At 48.5% G+C, this 27,289-nt stretch overlaps 1 protein-coding gene and 1 pseudogene across 2 annotated transcripts; one reads left to right on the forward strand and one right to left on the reverse strand.

Moving 5' to 3' along the window:
- Positions 1-1,198: 1,198 nt before the first annotated feature.
- NSMCE1 (NSE1 homolog, SMC5-SMC6 complex component) lies at positions 1,199-26,297 on the forward strand. Its single transcript, XM_080913594.1, has 8 exons — positions 1,199-1,230; positions 6,204-6,350; positions 20,418-20,539; positions 20,692-20,769; positions 21,592-21,738; positions 24,749-24,865; positions 25,590-25,710; positions 26,099-26,297. The coding sequence occupies exons 2-8, from the start codon at positions 6,215-6,217 to the stop codon at positions 26,176-26,178; spliced, it is 801 nt and encodes a 266-aa protein (XP_080769720.1). The 5' UTR covers positions 1,199-1,230; positions 6,204-6,214; the 3' UTR covers positions 26,179-26,297.
- Positions 7,653-13,320, reverse strand: LOC308416950 (phosphatidylinositol transfer protein beta isoform-like; annotated as a pseudogene). The gene is made up of 2 exons: positions 13,227-13,320; positions 7,653-8,229 (listed from the first exon to the last, which is right to left on the reverse strand). The product of its transcript is annotated as a phosphatidylinositol transfer protein beta isoform-like (transcript).
- Positions 26,298-27,289: the final 992 nt, after the last annotated feature.

Genomic DNA, 27,289 nt, shown 5'->3' on the forward strand with positions numbered 1-27,289 from the left:
CCGGGCTGTTTTCAGACAGTTTATACAAAGCTCCTTACCACTGATAGTTCAGTTACCAAGGATTTATTACTCCCCCCTTCCCCAGTGGTTCACAGTTCATCTTCACAGCCCTGTCCTCAGTCTGATACTATGGTTCTTTACAGACTGGCAGGCTGAGGCTAGGGGGTTGGCTGAGAGTGCTTTGTCCTAGAGCTCAGAGATTTGGGGCTTAAGAACCAGGATTTGATCTTGGCCTTCGGGCTCCAGAGATCAAGTTTTTAACGACCTCTGTGCTGTTAGTTTCCCCACTCAGTTGAAGACCTCTCCAGAGGTTAAGAAGCCGTCCAAGACTCCAGGGGTTGTGAGAGGTTGCGTGTGCTTTCAGGGATTAGATTGTGCACTTTGTATAGTTGTATAATTAGTCACTTTTCCTGGGCAAGGCTGCATTTCCAGCTCTGAGATTTCGAGTCTGGAATGCATGCACGCAAAGGAAATGCCTTCAGCGCTTAACTGAAGTGACTTCTTTGAAGTTACTCCTTTTGGCGATTTCATCATGTCTCAGACAGCCAAAGCTTAACCAGCTGCATAGCTCTCCCTGCATGCACATTAGTAAAAAGTTTTTGCCCCAGGTAGTAAATTTCTCCGCTGACGTAATAAGCCAGATCAAGCTAAATAAAAATATAAAAGCAGGTTTATTGGGAGCAACTCTCGGGCAGGTTCACCAGTCTCAGAGAACAGAGGCCAGAGAAGTTGCTATGAGGCAGGGAGAAAAAAGAGCCAGCAAGCACTTTACAGGTTGCGCTAGCCAACCCCAGAACCGACTGTTTTAACTCCACTTAGTTGCACCAAGAATGGTCAACGGTCAACGCTCAAACAGTAGCGGCAGAGCCAGGATTCTAGCTCAGGCTATAGGAAAACAAAAGCCACATTCTTCGTCTCCAGTCGAAAGCCTGCATTAATTTTATTATGACACAGGCCGTGGGCCGTGGACTGTCCCGCCGTGGGCTCTCCTCTAGAGAGCGAGAGGCGAGGGCGGCGGAAGCGGTTCCGGGAAATACGAAAACCGCGCGGGAAACCGCGTAGCTCGGAACGCAGCCCACAGGTGCCGAGGCGCCATAGCAACAGCGCGGGGGGGGGGGGGGAACGGAAGTACTCCTCTGGTGACCACCAATAGGAGCTCCACACTTGCGATCTCTCCGCCCCGGAGGCGGGCTCTGAGGGTGGCTTCCGGCGTGATCTCGCGGGTTTGCGGTACGTATGAAGGCTTTGGGGTGCTGCGGGGACCAGAGCAGGCGTTTGTGGGCGACGGGAGGAGGGCAGTGAAGTCAGCGCGGGGTTTGGCGCTGACAAGCAATCGAGTCCCGCAAAGGGCGCGGGCTGGGGCATAGCTCCACAACAAGTTGTTTACTTTTAATTTAAATTTAAAAAATGTTTTCTCACCATATATCCTAGGCCGACCTGGGACTCATTTAGCTCCTGCCTCGGCCTCCTCATGTCAGGCGTAGAAAGTGCGTCTCGTCCCTGGCACTGTTAGGTTACAGCCACTTGTACCATTATGTACAAAACGACCACACCCGCCTCGTGCCTTCATTCCCCTTCAACCGCCCCCCCCCGTTCCTCCTTTTGTTTGTGGAGTCGGTATTTAAAAGCTCGAGGCTAAATGTGTTCACAATCATCCGTTTGTCTGAATTTGGAAAAAGTTTAGGATTCCCGTGCCCCGTGTTATGTTGCACTTTGAACTAATAGCCCCAAATAACACCTCTAATCCAGACCAACTTCTCAAACGGAAGACTGGAGAAATGTAGATAAGGAATTTAGATCATGTTTTGGTCTGTCTGTCGATCTGTCTGTCACCTACCTACCTACCTACCTACCTACCTACCAACCTACTACCTACCTACCTACCTACCTACCTACCTAAGCAGTCTATCTAAACATCTGTGATTATGTTTTCGAGACAGGGTTTCTCTTTGTAGCCCTGGTTGTCCTGGAATTCACTCTGTAAATTAGGCTGGCCTCAAACTCATATATGCCTGCCTCTGGGATTAACAGTGTACACCACCACTGCCTGGCAACCATGATTTTGTTATTTGTCTAGTTTTTTAGGAAAAAAAAAAAAAAAAAAAAAAAAAAAAACACCTCAACTGGAAGTGCCTCAGGAAGAGAGACTGCTTTTGTAGTACCATCCACTCCCCATCACCTTCAGCTGGGTTCCTTTGTAGCATCAACTGCCTCCTGTGAACTAATGTTCTGCAGGTTCAAACCAGGCTGTGTCATCAGAGCACAGGCCACCTGTGCTGTGCCCAGGCTTTCTTATTCTGTGAACGCTTGTATTTTAAAGTCCTTTGAGTGGGCTGCACGTACAGTCCTTGGTCATAGTCAGTAACCATCATAGCCACAAGCAAGCATGGCCCCTGTGAGCCTTCCCACACTCATTTTCTGACCCCCCTTTCCCCACATCACACCTTTTTCTGTACCACATTTCTCTCATTGATATTAAAGTTGGCTTTAAGTATTTTAATTTTGTGACAGACTTATAAAAATGAAGTGAATACCTCGTGTACCAGATTAAGAAATGTATTATTCCATCCTCACCGGTGTCATTGAATCTCTCCAAAGTTTCCCACTATGAATTCTGCTTCCCTTGCTGGCGGTAGGCCGCACTGACTTGCTATGGCCCTGCCATGATCACTGTGTAGTTCTTTGAGTCTTTGGCATCCTGTGTGAGTGTATGACTTACCTTTTACATATGGTATGGTTTTGTGTTTGTGGTTTTGTTTTGTTTTGTGAGTTTCTCTGTATCCCTGGCTAACCTGGAACTGGTAATGTAGACCAGGCTGTCTTGAACTCAGAGATCCACCTCAGAGTGATCCAGCCTCAGTGCTGGGGTGAAAGGCATGCACCACAGTGCCCAGGTTGCATGCAGTGCATTTTAAGCAGCACCCATGTAGATGTGAATAGCCTTGCTTTCTTCTTCACTGTCCTGGATTCCACGGTGCGACTAGAATCCCTTTATATGGCTGTTCCTTAGTTGATAAGACATTCATAGTATTGCCAGACTTCCATTACATGATGCCTCTAAGGACACGTTTGTAAGGAATGTACATAATGATGGTGTTTCTGGGGACATGCAAGTTTGCTAGAATCTGTTTTCCCCAGAAGTGGATGAAAGTCACAGTCCAGGCATTCCACCACGCTTACTCAACTGAAGATCCTTCCCTTTGCCTCCTGTCCTCTCCCCTTCCCTCCTTTTGTCTTCTTCTCTCTCCCAGATTTATTTTATTTTATGTATGTATATGTGTGTCTGAGTATGGGTATGTGTGTGATGCCCTCAGAGACCTCGGATCCCCTGAGCTGGACTTAACGGGTCTTTCTGAGTGGCCTGTGGATGCTGGGAACAGAACTCTCGGATTTAGTAAGAGCAGCACATGCTCTTAGCCCCTGAGCTGTGTCTTTTTCTCTCTCTGTAGCTCACACTGGCTGAAACTCACTCTGTACAGAGTCTGGACTGACTTCAAACTCATTCTGTCTCCTGCCAAAGCCTTCTGCTTTGTGGGATTGCTGGTGTGTGTTACTGTGACCGTGTGTCAGCGTGGCTTTGGTTCTCGTGTGACTACATCAGCTTTTTAACGTGTTCTTGTTTATACATCACCTCTCATGCTGCTTCTGCATCCGCTCTTCTCTTTATTTTTCTCTTCTGATCCTTAGGGGTTCTTCATGTGTTCTGAAGAAGGCTCTTGTGGTTAGTGTATTTTAAACACCTTCCAGCATGTCGCCTCCTCCCCTTCCTTCCCTTCTTGGTAATTTTGGTGAGGCTCTAGAATGAAGTCAGCCCATAGTGTATTCTTTTATGCTTTGTCCTTTGTGGCTTTTGGGTCTTCTGAGGACATCCTTTCCTACTCTATATCTTTGTTAGCTTTGTAACGTGAGGACATTTTATAAACTTGTTTTCTGTGTGTTCTGACTCAATACCTGCTTTCCCCCTTTCTTCTAACTTCCACTGCCTTGACTGACTGATGTCAATCCTAGAACGGATGACTTACGTCTCATCCTTTCTATCCTCTCTTGCTTCCACCCACCCAAGGGCTGGAGGCCCTGAATCATCTAACCTGGCTAGAAGGGATTATTTATAACTGCATTCCTTAAATTCTGAGCAAATGGACTTTCCTTAGTCACCTCTTGAGGATTGGCTTCTAACTTCATAGTCTTGTAGTCAGTCTGTAGGCTGGCTCTCTGGGTGCCTTGGCATGTCCTGTCTGCAGCCAGCAGGCATGACTGTCCTCTTTGGCTTTTGTTGTCATGTAGATCACCTCTCCCTGTGTTCCTAATGCTCCCATGCACTTAGCACTCCCTGTGTTGCCTGCGTTCTCACCTCTGATCCAGAGGACTGCAAGCTTTCCCACCCTACAGTGGGTTTGTGTGTGCTGCCGCAACCCTGATAAACTAACACGGCAGTTTGTCAGACCTTCACATAAAGGCCTAAACATCTGAAGAAATTGTGTGTGTGCTTGAGTGACTGCTTCCCGCTTTGTGATGATCTTTATTTCTGCTAATCCTTTTTGAAAAAAAAACCATAAATTATATTTTGACTCATTAATAAAATCTCACTAACTCCGTTTGCAGGATAGATTGGTTTTTAATCTTTAAATTGGGTTTCTTCTTTCTTTTCTCTTCCCCTTTCCTTCTGTCCCTCCCTCATCCCAGGGTTGAACCTAGGGCTTGGTGCATTCTAGGTGAGCTCTCTGTTGTTGGACTGTTTTTCTTCATTGTTATCATTAATCTAATTGTGTAGCCAGAATTCATGTTGCCTGTCACGCAGAGGCAGAAATTGAATCCCTAAGCTGTGCTTACTCACTGAGCTGGCAGTCTGGGAAGACAACTAAAATTTAAAAAAGAAGCATCTGAAACAGGTTGGTAGTTCATGCCTAATCTCAGGATGCTCAGGAAACAGAGGCAGGCAGAGACAGGAGTATTTCTATGAGTTGGAGGCTAGCCTAGTCTTCACTGTGAGTTTTAAGCCAGCCAGGACTATATAGTGTGACTCTTTTTCAAAAAACAAAAAGAAATCAGCTCCCCTCTTCTCATCTTTAGAAAGTTAATTTCTAGGCACTGGGAACAGAGGCTGTCAGTCACTTCAAAGCATAGTCTGGGACCTCTGGTCACATGGTCAGCCTAGCCTCCGAGACTCCGGATGCTTTTCTGAGTATCTGCAGTTTTCCTTGTGTTTGGAGAGAGGAGGACCAGAGTATGATCTTGGTTGTGTGGCTGTGTGGCCTATACCATCCACCCAGCTTCAAACCCATGTGTGTAGTGCTTACCCAGCCCCGCCTGCCTGCCAGGAGCAGGTGTTTTGATCTGCCTTGTGTTGTGTGTTTATCAGCTCTGATCTTTGTGGTTTGTGGAAAGATAAGTTTTTATTACATTTATTTTTGTATACACGAGTAGTGTGGGCGTGGGCTCACACATGTCATAGCATTCGTGTAGAGGTCAGAGGAGAACTTGCAAGAATCAGTTTTCTCCTTCCACCATGTAGGTTCTGGAGATTGAACTCAAGATATGAGCCTTTGTGGCATGTCTTTACCTGCTAGGTCATCTTGCTGGACCCAAAAGATAGCTTTTTGTGAGAGAGCAGAGGACTGTAGTAATGGCCCACAGTTTTCCTGTGACATGTTTTATTGGCAGCTGGGATGAGGGGAAGCTAGGTCTGTTAAGGTCTCCTTGGCAGTGTTCTCAGCAGAGGGCCCCATATTTTTATAGAAATAATACAGGCATTGGCTTAGTTTCTGCAGGGCTGTTGAGCTAGTAAGTGGTCTAGACTCCCAATTATCCTGTCGTGATTGGCACAAGTTTGCTGCTTATTGCGGTACCGTACTGTCACCTGTTTTAACTCACTGGGTGATAGGAGCTCCTGGGAGAACATTTCTGCCATTGTTCCCACTTTTTAGGGTAGAAATGGACTAATATGGAGACTTTAGTGGTCTGGTTCACCACTTTGTAAGTAGTTAGTTCAGGAGGGCTGCGAACCAGTGGTTATGGTCCCCGAATCTGCACAACCAGTGGAATGACTTGAGCTTACCCCCTGTTCTTTTTAAGTCTGGAGTCATCAGCACAAGCTGAACTTTGACAGTCACAAGCTGTGTTTGTCTCTGAACGTAATGGAGTGCAGACCCTCCTCTGCCTTTGCTCTTGTGTGTATGGAGGTGACGGTGACACTTGTTTTCCAGCTCCCTCCAGCATGCAGGGCAGCTCGAGAAGAGCAGGAGCTATGACGGACGTTCATCGGCGCTTCCTCCAGCTGCTGATGACTCACGGCGTGCTGGAGGAGTGGGAGGTCAGGCGCCTGCAGAACCACTGCTACAAAGTCCATGACCGTAAGTGCTGCGTCCCTGCCAGCAGTCCCAGAGACTAGCGATGCTGTGATAACAAGATGAGAAACATAATCTGGTCGCCCTGACCCGACCATTCAAGGCTGTGATCTCATCTTTCTCTGCCTCTCCGGAGTGACTCTGCCATTTAGTCCAAGAGGCAGAAGCCTGGGTTCTGAGTGTATGAAGTTGGAGTTCCCAGCAAGGCTCCAGTGTGCCCTCCAGCTCTGGGCTCCATGTCTTCAGGGTGGGAAGAGTGCCTCAGGATCCTGAGAGCTGAGGAGTGACTTAAGCCTCGCACAGGAAGAGCGCTTGGGTACCTGTTGTTAGAAAGAGCACAGCTTGGCACATGGGCAGGGCACAGCCTTAGATCCAGTCAGCCTGGAGCATGTGCCAGCTGTGTGCCCTGTGCTAACCTTATGTATTTGGAGCATCTCTGCAGGTCACTGGGAGGTGTAAGATGGTACTTGGGGACAAGGCTTGGCACACACTGAGGCCTCCTGTCATTGGAAGGACAGTAGAAGCAATGAGGTCAGTAAGGAAAGTTCCATAGACTCAGACTGTTGAGTGTCCTTATGGGAGGGTTTGTAAATGGGAAGGAAAATTGACCTCACTCTACGATGTTGCTGTGTTAGGCTCTGAGAAAGCAGCAGGGTGGACTGGAAGGTTGTGCTCTGAGCTCCTGTGCTGCTGGCTTTTGTGTGGGAGGGCGTAGAAGAGGATGCCAGTTGGAACCAGAGACACTCCATCTATGCTGTGTTCCTTTATAAAAGGAAGCTGGAACTGAACATATTATAGTGTTAGTGTTTTGGTTTTTCCCCTCTGTGCAACCCTGGCTGTTCTGAGACTCGCTCTGTAGACTAGGCTGGCTTCAGACTTAGAGATCTGCCAGCTTCTGCCTCCTGAGTGCTAGGATTGATTAAAGGTGCACAGCTAGGATTGATTAAAGGTGCACAACCACTGCCCGGCTTCCTTACTGTATTCTTTTTTTTTTTTTTTAAATTGAAAATATTTTCTTTAGTATTTTTGTTGAAGACAGGTGCAGTACTTTGAAGAGAATGTACTGATTCCTTTGATCTTTACATGTACATATATATACACACTCATATGTGTATCTAGGCCTGTAGCCATATATGTACTTTATATACAGCTCACACATACACACACATACAAGTGTGTGTGTGTGTGTGTGTATACAGGTGTGCACACATGTGCTCGAGTCATCAGAGGCACACACTGAAAAACATCAACACTGAGATGCTGGCTTCAGTCACAGGCTGTGCTGGTTCCCTTCACTTGGCCTTAACTCTAAACTGATAATGTCTCTGACCTACAGGGGCTCATCTTGGCATCAGCAGGTGACGTGCCTCGGACGGAGCCCCTCTTATGCATTGTTTCTAGTTCTTTCTGAGTCTCGTCCTCCATTCTCCTAATGCCTTCCATTGTCAGGCCAATCCACTTGCCAGTCCAACAAAAGAGCTGGTGATATAAGTCTGTAAACATCTGTTTTCCTTGCTTCTGGATGAAGCTCTCTACTTTGCAGCCCCCGCCACCTGAACTTGATGGCCACCAGCTTATAGGCACACCTTTTAGGACAGTCAGGGGTATTTGCCAGTTCCTTCCAGTTAGGTCCCAGAGGGCCTCTCTTGGTCTTGACCAACTGGAATAATGCAGGGTCTTCATCAGCTTTGTAGTCTGCTGGTTCAACTTGACTTTGATCTGCAATGTCTATGTGGACAATTTCAACAGAAGTCATCTTTCATGTATTCATTCGTTACAGTTGTTCTGCAGAAGGGGTAAGCATTCCAGGCTTTCTCATGAAACACCCAGAAGCCCTCGGGAGCAACCCTCACAAACGTGTCCTGTCTCTCCTCGCCATTGTTTTCTTAAGGTTCATTCTTCAGGACTTGGATTCCTCTCCGCCACCAGTTTCATTCTTACTTTTGACAGAACACGGTGAAACCACACGGAATTCCTCAATCAGCACTATCTTCAGGAAGCCCTCACAGCTGCCGCCGCCACCACCCTCGTCAGTGTATTCTTGACTGTCCCTTTTAACTCATGGAAGTGCTTGCTTTTGTTTTGCATTTTTGTTTCCCTTCCTGTATTTCTAAAAGTGAGCCAAGGCAGAAGGAGTGAGGAAAGGGGTACGGGCAGAGGACTTGGAGGAGTGGACACATTCAGTTAGAGCTCTGTAGAGGTAAGGTAGGGCCCATAGAGATGGGGGTGCGAGGACTGAGAGGGCAGAGCACAGAATTGGGACTGAGAGAGACAGACATAGAAACGGGGTTCCTTCAAGATATGCAGTGGGGAGAGAATGTAGGAGGGCATCATGGAGTCTCTTCTCCAAAGCAGGGGGTATGAGACACTCTGGAACATCCTGGGAGGAGCTAAAGCAGAAGCAACGAGAGGCTGGAGGCCCTGAGCAGCACAGCCTACTGAAGGGTCGCTCGCTGGCCTAGACAGGACAATTGTTTCTAGATGAGAAGAGCCCAGCGAACAGTGCAGACCTCTGGGAGGATTTAAGCAGGGAACCGTGATCAGTGTCTGCTTGGGAACTATCCTCTAGGAAGTCTGTGATCTGTATTTACCTGAACAGCAGTGGAAGGGGAACCTGGTTGAGAGACTTTACTGAGCTGGAGTGTCACATCTGTCCTCTGCTTCAAGCCCCACAGAACTTCATGTCTACCACTCAGCTTCTCTCTCTCTCTCTCTCTCTCTCTCTCTCTCTCTGTCCGTGTGGGGGGCGCGGGGGTAAGCGGAGGACAATATGAATGCAGGTGCACATGTGAAAGTCAGAGGACAACCCTGGATGCTGGTTCTCTCCTTCCACTTTGTTCAAGGTCTCTGGTCCAGGTTTCTGGGATTCTTCTGTCTCTGTCTATTTCCCCGTATGAGCACTGGTATTACAGATGTCTACTCCCTTACCTGGCTTTACATGGTTGCTGTGGATTTGAACCCAGTCCTCATGTTTTGCACAACTAACATTTTCTCAGCTGAGGCACATCTCTCTAATACAGGACCATCTCTTAGCTACAGGGTAGGTCCCCCCCCCCCTTCCTTTTCTTGTTGAAAGCACAGTTTTGTGGTGCTGTGCTGGAGCCATATGATGCCTTAGTGCTCGGAATGAAAGTATTTTTGCCTTTATTCAACCTCTCAGTTGCTATGACCTAATTTAGGAAAGTCCTGTGGAATTTGCCTAGAAAGTGATTTATAGCGGTATCCCCTTGTCTGCTAGCATATGCTCTGAGACTACCCCAGGCACACCTGAAGTTAGGGCTAGTACTAAACCCGAGTGTGCTGTGCTTTCTCCTTCATACATGCCCACACTGAAGTTTCATGTGGGACGGAAGCACAGCAGGAGACTCAGCAGTGACAGTCAAGGGAGTGAACTCGTCTTCATGCCGCCATACTGCCCTGCTGCCTGCAGCTGACGCCAGGTGACTGCAGCACCAGAAAGTAGCACCTTGGCTGGGAAGCCTCTGTGACCACGTGCACTCTGTCTATCTGTCTGCTCCCCCACCCCACTCTCCTCTTTTTCTCTTCCTCTTTCTCCTCTTCCTCCTCTTCTTCCTCCTCCTCCTTCTGGTTGTTTGAGAATGGATTTCTCTATGCAGTCCTTGAACTCACAGAGATTCAGCTGCTTCTAACTCTAGGGTGCTGGGATTAAATTTTGTGCTACCACTCCTGGCCATGTGCACTGTTTTGTGCTTGCGTATGCTGAGGTAAGCAGGGTCTAGCCAGACTGTCATTCCCTGTCGGCCGTTAAAGAAAGAAAAGGGCCTCTTCCCAAGAATTCTTGTTACTAGAGAGATTTTAAAACAACGGATGGAAGAACTAAATGACATAAATCAAATATGCTTACAAGACCCAGTATTATTTTTCTTATATTCTGAAGCACCACCCAGGAAAGTCTCTTGTACAGTGGGACAGACATTGTAAAAGAATTGTGGCACAAAGTAGCAACTGGTCTGTAGCAACTGGTCTGCAGTCCCTGCTCTGCTAGGGCTGTGTTTAGTACCCAGAAGCACTGTTTGTCCTGGTCTCTCCTTGTGGCCTCTGGGGAAACGTTTATTCACATCCTCCTCGATTGGGAAGAATTAGATCTTGTCTCGAAGTCTTGGTGCAGAGCTGTCTGGCTCCCCAGAAGTAGTCTGGAGACTTGTGTATGTTGTTAGAGGACCTTGGATCTATCTAGGGCTTATATTCCTGTGCATGTACATTGTTCCAGTGTTACTGCCTGAGACTGTCAGCTCTGTCCTAGGGACTGGTGACCTTGAGTCATGAGTCACATCATGTCTTTAGAAGCCCCTTGCTGGTCACAGGCACAGGAAGTTTAGAAAACAGGAGCTAAGTGAAGATTTCCACATTGGATCTAGGTGGAATATTGGGGACATTTCCTTCTCCAAACAGTGCAGAGAGTGACGCAATGTCAGCAAATGCCATTGAACTTCTGAGAGACTGACTGTGGGATCCCCCCCCACCCACCAGACATGCATCTTTGTCCATTTTCCAGGGCAGGGGTGCAGCAGTTCACTTACCCCTACACCATCTTTGTGAGAGAAGCACCAGATTCCACAAGTTAAAGGGTGACAGCTCCACACACTGTCCCAAGTCCAGGTGTTAGCTGTGAGTCTCAGGTCACATGCACTGTTGACTATAAGTCAAGGGCTTTTGTGACCCCATCTTCCTGTTAGCTAATTTGCTAGACTGACTCAGCACTTAGGGAAGTACTTTGTGTACATTGCTGGTTGGTTAGGAAGTGGGCTCTCTGGCCTTTTGACATTGTGATGTGACAGCTTCATCATTTGTGGCTGTTCTGAGATGCATGTGGCATGTTGACTGTGGGCTGGACATGTCTGCTACAATTGTATAGCCCGGACATAGGCAGATAGAGAAAATGTGGAGGGTGGGGTTTGGGAGGTGAGATGGTTTAGTGCTTTTGAGCCTTCTAAGTGTACCACTCCCAGAACTTGAAGCTTCTCTGGTCCCAGTACTGTTTAGGGGTTTTATGAGGGTCTTATTTCATAGGTCTGATTAATTAGAACATCCTATCTATGATTAATTCAGTCTTTAGTTCTTCCTCTTCCTAGAGTTTGGGGGATTCTGATGCTGATAACAATCTTTCTGGTGACCAGCCCCTACCTTGAAACTACCTAGAGCTTCCTCATTAGAGCAAAAGATGCCGTCACCCTGGAATTTTCAGGGTTTTTAGTTCTGTGCCAGGAACCAGGGGCAGAGGCTGGGTGGTCTTTCTTGTATGATAGGCAGCAATGGTGAGACTGCTGCTGTCTTAGCCTTCTGCTATACAGGGTTTGGGCCATGGCAGACTGACCAGGCTGGGCTGGAGGCACATCTAGAACTACAGAGGTACCCAGTATATTGGGAGAATCTGTGAGCAGAGAAGTTGACAGCAGGCTGTTGAGATGACTTAGTGTTTTCTATCAAACCTGAAGACCCGAGTTCAGTCCCTAGGACCTACATAGTGGATGGAGGAAACCAACTCTCTGCTACAAAAACAAACAAATGTGAAAGGAAAACAAAATACAGAGTAAGCACTCCGAAACCAAACGCTCCACAATCTGGAATGTTTTGAGCACCAGCCTGACACAGTAGAAGGTTCCACACTCAGTCTTTCATGCACAGCATTCTTTAAGCTGTTATATAAAATTGTCTTTAGCCTATCATTAAGTGTATAGGAATGCTGAGTGAATCTCTTATTTAGACTGGGGTCTCATCCCTAGATGTCTTACTATATAAAGTCAGATATTCCAAAGTCTGAGAAGGGTCTAAAAGCTTGTCTGTAATACCCATTCTGCCCTGACTGAGTGGATTGTGGTGAGAAGGGAGTGCCTATTTCTTTAGTTTATAAGGCCCACATCATTGTCATGTCAAAGGCATTGTGAGGGCAGACATCACAGAGCATGGTTTTACTGTGAGCATTCTCAAGCTAATATGCTACCCCAGAGATGATACAGCGGGATCTAGTGGGCTTATTTGAAGAGTGTTGGGTTAGTTTAGTATTTGTCTTAGTTTTTGTTTTATTGCCATGAAGAGACACCATGACCATAGCTCTTATAAAGAAAAATGTGTAATTTGAGTCTGGCTTACAGTTTCAAAGGGTTAGTCCATTATTGTCATGGGAAACACTGCAACATGCAGGGAGACATGGTGCTGGAGAAGGATTTCAAAGTTCTACATCTTGATTCAAAAGCAGCAGAAGGAGATTGTACCTCACACTGGGCATAGTGTGAGCACATAAGACCTCAAAACCTGTCTCCACAGTGACACGCTTCCTCCAGCAAGGTCACACCTCCTAGTAGTGACATACCCTATGGCCAAGCATTCAAACACATGAATGTATGGGAGCCATTCCTATCAAACCACCATCGTATTTGAAAAGTCAGCCAGTGAGGTCATGTGGCTCAGTTGATAGAGTGTTTACCTAGTACACATGAAGCCTGGGTTCCAGCGCTGTACTACATAAGCTGGGTGTGGTGTGCACGCTTGTAATCACAGCATTTAGGAGGTGGATACTGGAAGATCAGAACTTCATCCTTGGCTACAGAGACAGTTCAAAGCCAGCCTGGGATACATGATAGAAGAAAAGAAAGTCAACTCATAAAATTATGTATTTCAGCCTATTAACATATTGGGTTCCAGGCCAACACCACACACTCAGATAAGGTTACTTAAGAAGCATTTTACATATTTAAAAATGGAGCTGTGGAATTCAGTGCACATTTTTTACACTCAGCATACCTGTTTGGAGTAGCCACAGCTGAAGTGCACAGTAGCTATGTGAGATAGCTGTACAAAGTGCCTCAGCTTCTCTCGAAGAAAGCCTTCTCCTGCTTAGATCCAGGCAGCTTTCAGGAGTACGCAGAGGCCTGTAAAACTGGTGTTGGGTCCTCTCCGCTCGGATGAGGTAAGATGAGGTGGAGATGATGTCTGCTAGGCATTTCCTCACTAACATGACCAGTGTGTGTCATGGGAAGATGCTCTTAGAATCATTCTTTAATGTGTGTGTGATGAGTGTAGGCTACCCTTGAGGGAGAGGGCAGCATCTGTGAGGTCTCTTCTGCCCTTCCACCTTTCTGGGGTCTGGGGATTGAATTCGAGTTCTCCCACTTCCACGGCAAGTGATTCACCAACTGAGCATATCCGAAGCCTGGGAGCCATTTGGAGGCAAGGTAGATGCCTATTTGGTTCTCTGGCTCATTGTTTGCTAGCATGTCTCCCTAAATTCTTTCTCTAGGGGCTGCTACTGCCACTTACATATTGTAATTGGTTTTGCTGTTTTATGTTAATTTTTAGTAAAGTGTAAAAGTTATCATTCGGAAGATAAAATATTTTAAATTTTAGATATAAAAAAATTAAGGGTTGGGCTTAGTGATGCACTTGGGAGGTAGCGAGGGAGAGAAGTAGAGGGGCAGAAGGGCAGTGGGGCAGAGGGGCAGAAGGGCAGTAGGACAGAGGGGCAGTGGGGCAGTGGGGCCGAAGGGCAGAGGAGGAGGGGGCAGAGGGGCAGAGGCAGAGGCCGAGGCAGGCAGATCTCTGAGTTTGAGCCTATCCTGGTCTATAGAGTGAGTTCCAGGGCAGCCAGGGTTACATAGAGAAACCTTGTCTTGAAAAAAACAAATATACAAACAGATTGGTGGCTAAAGAGATGACTCATGGCTCAAGAGATCAGGGATGGATGCTTTTTCCCCCCAAGATAGGGTCTATATAACCCAGGTTGTTCTGGAACTTTCTATGTAGACCAGGCTGACCTCAAACAGATCCACCTGCCTCTTCCTCGAAGTGCTGTGATTAAAGGAGTGCACCACCATTCCCAGAATATGGGGTGGCTACTCTTGCAGAGGACCTTGGTGTTCACTTCCCAAATGTATATTGTGGCTCCAGTCTAGGAGATCCAGTACCCTTTTCTTACCTCTAGCACATGTGATTCACAGACATACATGCAGAGAGAACACCCCTAGACACTAAATAAATAAATAAATAAATAATACATCTAAAAACTTCAGATTGGGAAGCCCAACAACAAACAAGTTCCAGAAATCTGCTATGTAAACAGTTTGATGAGCTCGGTATCCATTGCACATGGGAGTCTCCCAGTGTTTGCAAACCTTTCCCTGCTTTACCAGGATTTGACGGAAGCATGCTGCTGACACACTTGCACCTCTTTTGTTTTTCATGTGTTGAGTCACAGTGATGCTGGCATTCTCGCTGTGTTCCACCCTGTCATATGGTGTAAACACAACCTCCCAAGGAATCTTAGCAGCAATTAGAAGCTAGCTCCAAATAAAATATTCTTGTATTTTTAGTGAATTTATTGTACACCTGCCATCCTTGGCTATGCTGAACAGTTTATGAGCTCGCCGGAGTCTGGCGTGCTTCCCCTGGAAGGAGCATTTAGATGAAGTGGAACTCGGCATGGGCATTAGAAGGGTCCCTGTGTTGAAGTTCATCAGGGAAAACTGGAGGGAAAGGGTCTGGTTAAGAGTAAAGAGATCACCCTGAAGGTAGAAAAGGTGTCTGGCTCCACTCAGGCAACAGGCAGCTAGTCCACTGCCTCAGTGCAGGCTTCAGGAGCTTGAACAAAGGTGAATTAGTAGTCTGCAGAATGGGACTCTAGAGTCACTGTGACAGGGTGTGCCTGCACCCACATCTAGCCCCAGGGATTGCACCATCCTCAGACCTGCAGGGTAAGGTACTGAAGGAGCTGGGCTGCAGAGCGGATGTGAGCCTGTGAAGCCCAGAAGCTTTCAGGTGTAACGATGTCCTGGCCACTCTGAGTCTGTCAGCTCTGGATAAGTGGTTTGTTTCCTAGGCTGGTTGTTAGAATTGTGATCAGACTCACAAGTCTAGTTGGTGCTTAAGAAGCTGGTTTCCCGAGTAGGTCTGTGGCTTAAGGGTGGCTGCCTGGGTTGCTGCTCATAGTTAAACCTCTGTGTATGGCTGCCCACTGCCTGCCTGTCCAGTTTCTGGAGAAGAGTGTTCACCATCCTGCCTCAGGTCAGAAACTACAGCTCTTTATTAGACAGCTAGGGTGGATGCTTTTAAGTCTCTTCACAGGAGGTTCCAGGCCCCATCAGAGTCTGAAAACTGGTTGAGCCCTGTGGTGTGTGGTACCCTATAGTGGTCTGAGTCAGTTAACATGATAAAAAGAAAACCCCAAGTTTTTGTATGTTTGTTTGTTTTTAATAAGAACCTGCTGAGTGCAGTTGCTTTAGCCTGCCCTTTTGGTGGGAAGCTGCTCCCACAGTGACATCTCCTGCTGTCGGCTGGTGTGTCAGCATTGCTCTCATGAAACCTGAGAAGAAACTCCATGTTACAGACACAGCCAAGAGAGGTGCTCTGGTTTCACCTGGGCCTCTCCTGCTGCACTGGTGGCACAGAGCTGTCACTGTTGCTGTTTCTATAAAGGGTAGATGGACACCTGCTTTCAGCAGTAGTAAAATTCTGCTGAAAGTAGTTTGTATCTGTGATGATTCAAGTTGACATTCAGAACTCAACCAGATGGAAAAATGGCAGTGTGGAGCAGTGCTGCACGCAGACCTCTGGCCGGAGGAGTGTCCTGGCATGGATTTCCTGTGCACGTGGGCATTCAGTACTCAGCAGGACTGTTAGGTGCTTTGTAGTGAGTATGCCATCCTGTCTTGTTCTGGTGCAGCTGAGTTGACCTGCTTCCTAGAATGCCTTTGTTAAGTAGTGGTGCAGTATGCCTGAAAATGGGCCTCTGAACAAAGAAAGCATCTAACACCCAAACTAGTCAGCTGGATCTGGTGGCCTGTGCAGACCATGAGTACTCCATGAGGAACAAGTGAGCGAGTAAACTGCACTCTTCCGTGGCCTCTACATTAGTTCCTGCTTCCAGAGTTCTGCCTTGAATTCCTGCTCTGACTTTCCTCAGTGATGGGCTGTGATAAGGGACTATAAGGTGAATTCCTGCCCCCTCGTTGCTTTGGTCATGGTGTTTTTATCACAGCATAGAAATCCCGTCTTCTTGTCACACCCCAGAGTCAATCTACCAAGTGGCTACTTTTCTATTTCTTGAGATGACTCTTGAAGATGGAGGAGTCATTAGGCAGTTGTAAGCCCAAGGATTTCTTTTAAACATTGATACATGGAAGAGCAACCACAGAAGGTGGAGACCAGTGTAGGAGGCTCTATCATTCTTGCTGAACCAAAAGGATGGCCCCTGTGTGATTTTGATTCTCTGATGCATTGTTACATGTCCATCCTGGGTTCCTGAGGATCTGCTGTGGTGAACACACTGTCCATTGTGTTCTGGGCTTCATGTTAGATGCTTCTCTCTCGCTACGCAGGGCAGCTGCACTGCGGTGTTTCTTATTTTTGCACGGAATGTCCAAAGGTCAAGATGGTCTTTTCTTCAGGACTCAGGAATGATGTACTCTGAACTGGAAAACTCTAGGGTCCCCTTGCACATCTGTCCTTCCTGCCAGCTTTTCATTTGTTCCAGCTCAGTAGTTCTCAGCCTGTGGGTCTCAGCCTCTCTGGAGATCCAGTGACCCTTTTACAGGAGTTGCATATTAGATATTTACATTGCGATTCATAACAGTAGCGAAATTGTAGTTGTGAAGTAGAGAGGAAATAACTATGGTTGGGGTCAGCACCGCAGGAGGACCTGTATTAAAGGCTGCAGTGTTAGGAAGCTTGAGAACCACTGCGCCGGCTGGAGTCTGAACTTTGAGCATCAGCTCTGCCTGGCACTTGGATCTGTGGCAAGGCCTAGCTTGCTAGTAAAGTAAATTCAGCAGGCGACCTTCTTGCATCACAGGGCTAGTTGGCTCACAACGGTTTGGGCCCCGGGGCTCATTTTTACTCTTATTTTCTCTGTTTAAAAATAGCATTTCCTATCTTTAGTGTCTAGTTTAGAACAAAAATAGTTGTTGGCCAGGGGTTAGGGCAACAGACTTCCTGACTGTCTACTATTAGGGTCCAGTGTGTAGTGTAGAGCCCCACAGCCTATAGAAGCAGGCTCCGCGATTTAGCAGGAAGTTCTTTAGTAAAGGCACACTAGATTGTTAAACAAGGGAGAAAATACATCTGAGCCAGAGAAAGTGGTCTCAGTGGGCTAAACTCCTGAGTCTGAGAGGCCTGTTTTGCTTAGTGGGATACTTGCCATGTGCACGGGAAATCCATGTCAGGACACTCCTCCAGCCAGAGGTCTGCGTGCAGCACTGCCCCTGTAAATCTGGACCCCAGGTTCTAATTGGTTCTCTGTCAAGCATATCCTAGTGAAAAAATGAGAGAGCTTCTTTCTGGGCCTTTATGGATCTTTGCCTTTCTGCACTCCATCTTGGGGTGGGACCAGACAAGGACTAAACTGATGTCATGCGGCTGATGTCAGCCACTTGGCCTCTGGCATATTATCTGTAACTTCAGCGGCCCCTCTGGTGACTTTATCCAGGGTGCTTCAGTTTATATGCTCCCTTCCCATTCCCTGGCAGAGCCCCTTTTTGTGACTGAAGTTCTGTGGCAGCTCAGGGTTGCGGTGGGGGAGGCTCTCAGGTTCTCTCTACTGAGGGTGCGTGGCTTAGTGCCTGGGCTGAGGATCTGGAGTTTGGCAGGCCAGCTCTATGTCCAAGTTAGGGAAACTCCAGTGAGTTGTTTACTCTCTTTAGGGAGCCAGTGCATAAAGAGGACATTAATAATGCACCTGGCAGGGTGGTTGTAATGATAAATGCACCACACTAGTGCAGTGTCCAGCAGGCTGTAAGGTGCATTCATTACAGTTTCACGACCACAGCCTAGAAGAAAAGCAGGTGCCTGCGTGACAGGAGACCCTGCCCAGAGCCTGCTTACCTTGTGGCTGAGCAGACCACACTTCACAGTGCCAGCTGCAGGCTGCTGCTGGGGGAAGCAGTCTGATTGGCTTGCATGACCATTTTCTCAGGAGGTTCAAGATTCTGAAGAGAGGTTTGGTGTGGGAAATGGTAATTAACTCTTAAATCTTTCACAGTAGGATTTCATGACTGGAAATACTTGCCTTAGAGTCACATGGCACAGTTGGGGGCATATGGGGCCACATGTAACTCTGCAGGTTTACACACTGTAGCTTGTTAGCCAAGACTTCCTGGAGCAACTGAGGCAGAGCAATGACTACTCAGTGCAAAGGCTGCAGGGTAGAAGCTCCACCTCGTATAACCTTGATGTTAAGTGGCAGCACCCTCAATCTTGAGAGCACAAAAGGGACCCCAGAGCTGGACAGCTTAGAATGGACTATGCTGGGGAGCTTCTGGAAGGACATGGGGCTGCTTGGCATCTGTAGCCAGGTTTGGGATTCCTGAGTCGGTGGCCAGATGTGGTAATTGGTGACCGCCATGAGTTTACTGCTTGAGAACTCTGGAGGGAAGTGGTGGGAACTCTGGCTAGCTTGACAGGGACAAGCCTGGCCAGGAGGTTGTGGAGATTAGAGGGCACCACTGAGAGCCTATGTAGACCATCTGGAGTAGTTAAGAGAGGGTCTGAGGTAAAAAGTGTTGGCTTTCGGAGATGAAAGGGGAGACAAGTTCACAGACAAGTGCGTCTTTGCTGCTGGCTCTGTTGCTACCAAACAGCAAAGCCAATTTGGAGATAGTGAGGGTGTGGAGACCTGTTGAGCATACGGTTATTGGAGGCAGCCACATGGATGTGGCTCTCCTGGGGGATTGTGTGAAGAGGGTGGTCTCCTCCCACCCCCGGAGGATTTGGAAAGTACAGTGTGGTAGAGCGCCTTTGATCTGCCCACAGAGTACAGTTTTCTAAATGATACCTTAAGTACCTCTTTGGAAAATGTGAATTGTCCCTTTCAGAGGGAGTGAGACTTGTTCTTTGTGTCGCATTAGGTGGACAGGGCTGAACCTATTCACAAAGGATCTTGTCACTTACCCAGTGAAAGGTAGTGAGTAGCCTAGCCTTTGTGTATGATTTTGTTGTTTCTGTTATGGTTTAAAGCATAAATGGTGGCATGTTTTCTGTTTCTACTTTTCCTGCAGTTTTTTCTTCAGTGATTGTTTTTTGTTTTTATTTTTAAAAAATTTCTTTTGCTTGTTTTTTTCAAGATGGTTTCTCTGTGTAACCCTGGCTGCCCTGAAACTCATTCTGTAGACCATGCTGGCTGTTGAACTCAGAGGCCTGCCTGTGCCTCCTGAGGTCTGGGATTAAAGGCATGAGCCACCATTGCTGGGCTTCCCAAAGTAATTTTAAAGTATAAATCTTTTGAAATTATTTTAATAAATGAGGGTAATACTCTTGTCTTGAAAGTACCCCCCCCACAGCAGATAGGTAATTCCCGATACTAAGCTGGCCGTATGCCTTCACTGTGTTAAAGATGGTTCTGCTGCCTACAGAAGGGCTGAATTTCCACACTGGGATGTATAACACGTGTCCTCTCCCTTTGCAACCTCTCCTCGTCTTTCTCACCAGCTAATTAGTACTTGTTCACCCGAGTCCCCTGTAATATTGCTTCTGGTTCTGCTCCCCTCCTCAGACTCAAGGTTCTTAAAAAGGTCTGTGTCTGTGGCCTCCTAGTGGCGGCTTAGCCTGAGCTGCTGCCGGAGCCAGGCTTCCACAGCTGACACCATCTCTGCCTGTGCCCAGAGGGCTGCGGGGCCTGAGAAAGGTCAGTGGGAGGACAAAAGCTTGGGCAATAGCTGCTTGGACTATGCCCAGAGCAGGGCCTCTTCTGCTGTGAATGCCTCTTTTACCCTGCTGTGGCTCTTTATTTAGACCTGGGCTGGCCCAAGACCTTCACGTGTGTCCTGGATGGCTTCTTGGAGGAGGGCGCTGTGGAGGGCCTGAAGCCTGGGGGCAGAGGAAGGAAGGCCACTGTCTCAGTGGTCTGAGATAACAGTCTCTGTGGCCTTTTTGCCTCACTACACCCTCTCTGTCTCAGCTTATCTTTGAGCACTCCGGGAAGAAAGAAACCACACAGTATTGGCATTGGCCCAAGAAAGCCAAAACATTTCTGGCTAGGCTGCTAGTGTGGTCAGGTGCCAGTGACTGAAACAGGCTGTGTGTGCTTTTCTGATGAGTCCACTCCTGTCCCTGCCTGCTTATTTCCAGGAAATGCTACTGTCGATAAGCTGGAGGACTTCATCAACAACATCAACAGTGTACTGGAGTCTCTGTATATTGAGATCAAAAAAGGCATCACGGAGGACGATGGGAGACCCATTTATGCACTGGTATGTGAGCGGTGCCCTCTAGTGGCATTTTGGGAAACTGGTGCAGAGGGCTCTGTAATAGCTCATTCCTGAACCACTCTTCTGAGAGAGGGATGAGAAAGTGATCAACTTTGTGGTGGAGACATGGCCTGATCCTTGTGGTTTATTTTTAGGTGAATCTTGCTACAACATCAGTTTCCAAAATGGCCACGGATTTTGCAGAGAATGAGCTGGATCTGTTTAGAAAAGCTGTGAGTACAGTACTTATTGCTACCATATGCTGTTTCCAGTGCGAGGGAATAGACACTCCAGGGCCACTGTCGTGCTCCCCAGCTTCCTGGGTCCCATGGGAAGTGACAGGCCTTAAGCTACCTGCCAAACAAATCACCTGAGAACTTGTTGGAGTGCATGGTCCCAGTCCCTGCCCTAGAATGCCCCAACCCTGCACTTTAATGAGGTGGCATGCTAGGCCCCTGTCCGTCCAAGCTTTGTGGCAGTCCGCTCAGCCCGTCTACCACACACCTGTCTAAGGCAGTGGGTCTGAGTCCTAGAAGCTCATAGCAATTCCTGGAAAGGTAAGAAAGTGCCCCTCTCCAGTCTCATCTCCACTGAGCCCTATGGTTTCATGGTGCTCCTAGCCTGTGAGCAATGGTGTGAGAGTAAGGATAGGACAAGGGCCACACCCCTGTGTGAACATGGAATACCTAGCACCTGTCCTGCCACAGGCAGCAGACTTAGGGAATGTGTCTGGTGTGAGTCCATGCAGCTCCTCCTGACACTGGCTCTGCTCCTCTGCCTGAGTGAGGGGAGGTGTTACCTCATGCGCCCAGTCATTCGTTTCCCTTCTTCAGGGAGACGGAAGAGGGCAGGAATGCTGCTCTGGGATGGTCTGACAGGAGTTGGACTGGACACGTTTACTGATGATGTATTATACATTCTCTTCTTGAAGGGCTGTCTGTACCACTTTGCCTGTGGTGAGGCCATTTTAGCCCATCCCTGCCAGGGCTGGCTGGAGGCTTAGGTGCCATGTTTGTTATTTAAATAGATGAATAAGTCACCTCTTTCTCTTGCAGTTGGAACTGATTGTTGACTCAGAAACTGGCTTTGCTTCTTCTACAAACATTTTGAACCTAGTTGACCAACTCAAAGGCAAAAAGATGAGGAAGAAGGAAGCGGAGCAGGTGCTGCAGAAGTTTGTGCAGAGCAAATGGCTAATTGAGGTACCCTGGTGGCCTCCACCTGTTCACTTGGAAGTGCATAATCTGTCCTATCAGTTGAGCTAGGCCCATCTGTGGTCACTTCTCTGCAGTAAGCTTTCAGTGACCTGTGAGAGGACAGCCTGTGTTCCCTGACACTCATATGGTCTGTCTTGGGTGCTACAGCGACAAGTGAAAGAGGCTGGACTCGAGGGAAGGTACATCTGAGCTCCCGTGCAGACAGAGGCATCGTGTGGCGGTGTGAATGAAACCAGCCCCACAGGCTCATGCATTTGATACTCAGCTCCTAGTTGGTGAAACTGTTTGTGAAGGGGTAGGAGGTGTGATTTTGTTAGAGATGTGTCACTGGGACATGGGCTTTGCCTCTTGCTTACGGATGGAGATGTAAGCTGTTGGAGACTGCCCCAGTGCCATGCTTGCCTGCCCGCTGCCATGCTCTCTGCCATGATGGTCACGGTCTCTAGCCCTCAGAACTGTGAGCCCTAAATTAAATGCTTCCTTCAGCTACCTCAGTCACAGCTATGAGAAAGTAACAAAGTCTGTGGAATGAAAATGGCCCTAATTCTTTCCTTCCTGGGTCTCATCTCTGGTACAAGTGACTGCTCTTTTATTCCTGTGCCTTGGGATAGGAACCCTGGTGTGTGAGGGGCAAGTGTGAGAGTGTGAGGTGCTCTGCTGGGCCACCTGGTATAGGAGGCTTCTAGAGTGCCTCTTGTGACAGCATTGTCAGTACTATGCTGCTGAAGGCCAATGCTCTTGGTCCTTCCACTTAGGACACTGACCCTAGAGGTGCAGAGTACAGGTGGGTCTGGGAAGAGCAGGCTGTGTGGTGAAGTCTGGCTGGAGCAAGGCAAATGCCACAGGTTTTTCCCCAGAAAAGGTACCACTGTTTCCAGAAGCCCAGGCTGAGCTCAGGTTTGCCCCATTGATCATAGCTCTTCCCCACATGAGCCCCAGCTTACTTACTGCTGGCTACAGTTTCTCAGCTTCTTCCTTAGGTAGTTAGTCCAAAGCCTGAGAGAACAGTTTGTGGACTCATTCACCGCCCTTTACTTCCTCTGGAAACCTTGGTAGAATTTTAGTCCGGGTTATCTGTCAGGAAGAGAGGTAGGAGTGGCCTTGGGGAGTGAGGGCCAGCCTGGGATATTCTTTTTGTCCTGTGAAAGTTTGTTGACCACACTTGATTGGTTTGCTTATGTTGACACCCTGCTAGCATGCAGCCCAGGTAACAAGCCTTGTTAGATGCCTGCAGCAAATACATCAGTGACTCTCAGTTTCTTGTCCTTTCTGAGGTAGGTTTGTCAGTGTAGAATGTTCTTGATGTGCTTTATTTTGGGAAACTTGAGAGCAGGGGTTCTGACTTCATTGCCCTATTTCAGAATGTGCCTGACAACCGTCGTGCTCAGTAAATGCTTGCTGGGCCTGCAGATGAAGTTCCAGAGACAGTATAGTTGAAACTTAGAGATAAGTAGGTTCCTCACTGTGCGTTCCCTTTGCCTAGCTCTTTGCTGCTGGCAGGCTGGTGACAGAGAGGAGGAGTCCTACCTCTAGACTCTGAGGTCTACCATGGTGTCAGTGGCATCTAGACCCTGTCCTTCTGGTGCCTTTCAGAATGAAGATGCTGGCTGTGCCCTCTGAAGGTACAGCTCTGAGCTGTCACAAGGGTTTAATGGGAGTCTTGAAGAAATCTGTGACCTGCTGTGAAGAGGAAGCATGGCGGCCCTCTACCTTGGCACCCATCAGCCCCTCAATCCTCAGCCCTGCCACTGGGCATTCCTTGAGTTCTTGTTCACCATTCATCTGGTGAAGGAAGGCACAGGCTCAGGCAGTAGGGGCTGTGGTTGGCAGAGCACCTCTGGGCTGCTGTGAGTACAGGGTTGCTGGCTGGTCCCTGCCAAGCCTTCCTGGGCGGCCAGTTCCTTGGTCAGACGGACTGAGTTTTAGAGTCATCCTTGGCCTCGGAAATGCAGTTTCCCACAAGGTTTTATTGCTCAAGGGCATTTTTCCTCCCTGGGGGCTCTAGCTTGGCTCTGAGGTTCTATGCAGCTGGATGGTCAACTAGGAGGCTCTGGACTGGAGGGTGGTAAGTCAGATATCAGAGCCTGGCCCACAATTTCCTGTATGCCAGGTTGGCTCCCTCTGGTGGGATGCAGCCTCAAGAGCAGGGGAAGGAGGTTCAGTGAGCTGACTGAGTAGTGGGCTACCGTTATGGTTCTGGGATCTTTGACAGGTTTGAGAATAGCTTGAAAGTTAGCCGTGCTCTCACCACACCCGAGGAGGCTCCAAGTCCCTGTCTGCCTGAGCAATAACCACTGCTCAGGATGCTAGTGCTTGGTGTACAGAGGCCTTTCTATTTCTGAACTCCTTTCCCCTTGCCCAGCCTTGCTCCTGGAACTAATTTCACCTGCTTCTTTGGTCTCCAGACCCACTCATAAATGCGCTTCTCCCACCCTACCATGTTTGCCTTGGAAAGGACCCTTCCCCACTGTGTGGTGGGGAGGGAGCTCGGCTGTGGAAGACAACAGCAGGACTGTCGGGCTGTCTCCTCAGTCTTCCTCTACTACAGGGCCACTTTTTTGTGTGGCCCTTCTATCAGCTTCCCTCTGTCCACTTTACATGCCAAAGACCACCAAGACTCCACCCTGGCTCTTCCAGCTTCATTTGCAAAGTGGCAGGCAGGGCTGGCAGTGACGGGGTAACACCAGTGGGAAGACTGCTCTCCCTGGCTTCTGTCTTCCCTTGCTGAAGACATTGTGACTAGCTTGTGGGGCAGCTGTGAAGATGGGGGCCATTACATCTGTGAAAGGAAGGGAGGTTCTGAGCTCTGGAGGGTAAGAAGACTTTCTCTTCCATTGTCTGCTTGACTTGTAGTTTCCCTTTCTTGAGGTTTAGCTAAGGGGATTGGTGACAGGGTGCAGTGACTAGAACATGCAGACCTAGTCCTTCTGCCCTCTGGGCTGTGGGACCGGGAGAGTCAGCGCTGAGCTAGCTTGAGTGTGTTGTATCCCTGCAGAAGGAGGGGGAGTTCACCTTGCATGGCCGGGCTATCTTGGAGATGGAGCAGTTCATCCGAGAGAGCTACCCAGATGCTGTGAAGATATGCAACATCTGCCACGGCCTCCTCATCCAGGTACTGAGGCAGCAGTGGGGGTGGGGTCCTGATGCTTAGCCCCACTGAACCTCCACTGTTACATCCTCAGGATATGGCACCTTCAGGACAGGCCATGATGCTCCCCTACTGATACACCCCTAGTTCTCTATCCCAAGAGTGCTGTTGGATGCTGGCTGATATCTTTTCTGTAGAAAGTTTTTCTTAAGTCTTGGTAGCTCTGTAACATGTGCTTCTCAGCATCTAACATTCTGCTTTTCAACTGCAGCTTTGCAGGCTTTCCCTGGATGCTTGAGTTTGTTTCTTTTCGATTATCTTTGGCATCCAAGCTCCATACTGATCTTCTGTGTGCATATCCACAGGGGCCCATGGTGTTTCTATGTTCAGATCCTTGGAGGTGGAGTCTCTGGCTTAGAACATGCTTCTCTTGAACTTAAAGCATGTGATCCACTTGGCCGACTGTAAAGCTGTATGCCTCTATCTCTCACCAGGGACTCTCTGGTCAGGGAGCTTGTGCTTGGAGCTACCAGGACTTGGCAGGGCGTGAGGTTTTCAGCATTTACCCATGTCTACTTGTTCAAATTCTGTAGTAAAGGCCCTGCTGTAAAGGCTTGGGTTTATGGCCAGCATTAAGTTGGGGCCTGGAAATTTAAACCCTCCAACCTGCTAGCCATTTTCTCACAGCTCTCTGGTTTGTGAAGTAGAGAGCTGTACTGGCCCATGGTCATCAGCTTTCTTGTTTCAGGGTCAAAGCTGTGAGACATGTGGAATTAGGATGCATTTACCTTGTGTGGCCAAGTACTTCCAGTCCACCTCAGAGCCACGCTGCCCCCACTGTAATGACTACTGGCCCCACGACATACCAGGTACGTGATCCCCAGAGTGCTAATGGGATGGGGTAGCCTTGTGATAGGCTGAGGGCTGAGGCGGACTCCGAGCATGAAGGCCATTGTTGGTGACCCACTGAAGCACAGGTGAACAGTGCCTGCCTGCATTGTTCTACAGGGCTCTAGAATCCAACAGAAACCCCAAAGCTTGTGAGAGTCCCAACCAAGGCTGTCCTTATAGCCATCCAGAGACAAGGATGGGAACGCCACTCCCTAGTCCCCTCACTGAGCTATGTGCCCAGCTCACGGTGCTGTGGGGAGGAGGGTGAGCAGTGATTCCTCTCATGGAAACAGCTGTAGACATCAGCTGTGTGATCAGTCTATTCACCGTGATGCTCAATATGTCTCCATGCTGTTCTATACACAGAAGTCTTCGACCCAGAGAAGGAGAGGGATGCTGGCATCTCCAAGTCGAGCAGAAAGTCCTTGCGGACCCGGCAGCACTAGCTGTGTCCTGCGTTGTTCTGGCTCTTGGTGGGCTGACCCTCATAGCCCATTTAGAACTGTGTCTCCCTTGTTAATACTTACTCTTAACACGTTTTTTTAATAAATGTTTCCTGATGGCACTGTGCTCTGTAATCCACGGCTTCTGTGAGGCTGGGTTCCCCTTGGTGAGTTGAATGGACTGTCCCTGAACGGCAGCCCTGGGCAGGTGTCTCTTTGTCTGGCTCTGGGTACTTTTGCTCTGTTGCAGTTTTGGTCCATGATATTAGCCTTAATGTCCACAGTTCCCCACGTGCAGAAGAACTCTGCAGGCTGGGCTGGACTAGATTTGTGATGTTTCCATGGGGCCTTTTGTCCCCCATCAGCCTGCCAGTTATTTTAGCAAGTAGCTAAATATTTAGCAAGTAGCTGAGTTAGTCCAGCCTCTTTGTCCCTTGTGTCTACATCTGGCTGTTCTCAAACCCTGCCCAGCCCCTGCCGTTTGGCCTCACTGCTGTCCAGACCAGATCTCGCCTCTCATTCCCAGCTGCGGCAGCTGCTCTGCTCCTGGCCCCATCCCCCTGCACATGCCACGCCCTGCTGAGACCTTGATTTCAGGTGATTGCATTAAGTTAGGACTCATGGTGAGGGTTCTCACCTGCTCACCTAAGCCTGCCTTCCTCAGCTCCACAGTACCGTTGCCCTTCCTTGATCAGCACTTGTAGCACTGTTTCCCTGCCAGCTTCCATTCACTCCAACATGTCAGGACCCATACTGGCCCAAACGAGGAGGGACATGCTAATGGTTCTTCTGGAGAGGCTTAGGCTGGTGGTTCCAATGATGTCAACAGTTCACCCTACTTTTTATCTCTGTTGAACTCTAGTGGGAAGACAGAACTGGTCTAGAATAGCCAGAGCTTAGAGTTGGGGCTCTGGGTTTGGGAGTGAGTCCTTGGTCCCAGGATCCCCTGCATCCTCACAGCCTGCAAGGTGGCTCTGCATCCCTGTCTTAGGATGGCCAGCTGCCTGCTTATCCTGTGTCGCAGTGGTACAGCTCAGGCCATCCCTGAGGATGACCAAGGAGCTCTGGAGATAACTCCCTTCTCGCCTCTGCCCTTTCTCTTGTCATGGTACCC

The sequence above is a fragment of the Micromys minutus genome (assembly GCF_963924665.1).
Source record: "Micromys minutus genome assembly, chromosome: 2".
Lineage (NCBI taxonomy): Eukaryota > Metazoa > Chordata > Mammalia > Rodentia > Muridae > Micromys > Micromys minutus.

Excerpts from the sequence above, each read along its gene's own strand:
- NSMCE1 (XM_080913594.1), top strand. The coding sequence starts at position 6,215 with ATGCAGGGCAGCTCGAGAAGAGCAGGAGCTATGACGGACGTTCATCGG. Across the intron at positions 20,770-21,591 it reads TGGATCTGTTTAGAAAAGCT|TTGGAACTGATTGTTGACTC; the intron begins GTGAGTACAGTA and ends TTTCTCTTGCAG. Across the intron at positions 24,866-25,589 it reads GCCACGGCCTCCTCATCCAG|GGTCAAAGCTGTGAGACATG; the intron begins GTACTGAGGCAG and ends TTCTTGTTTCAG.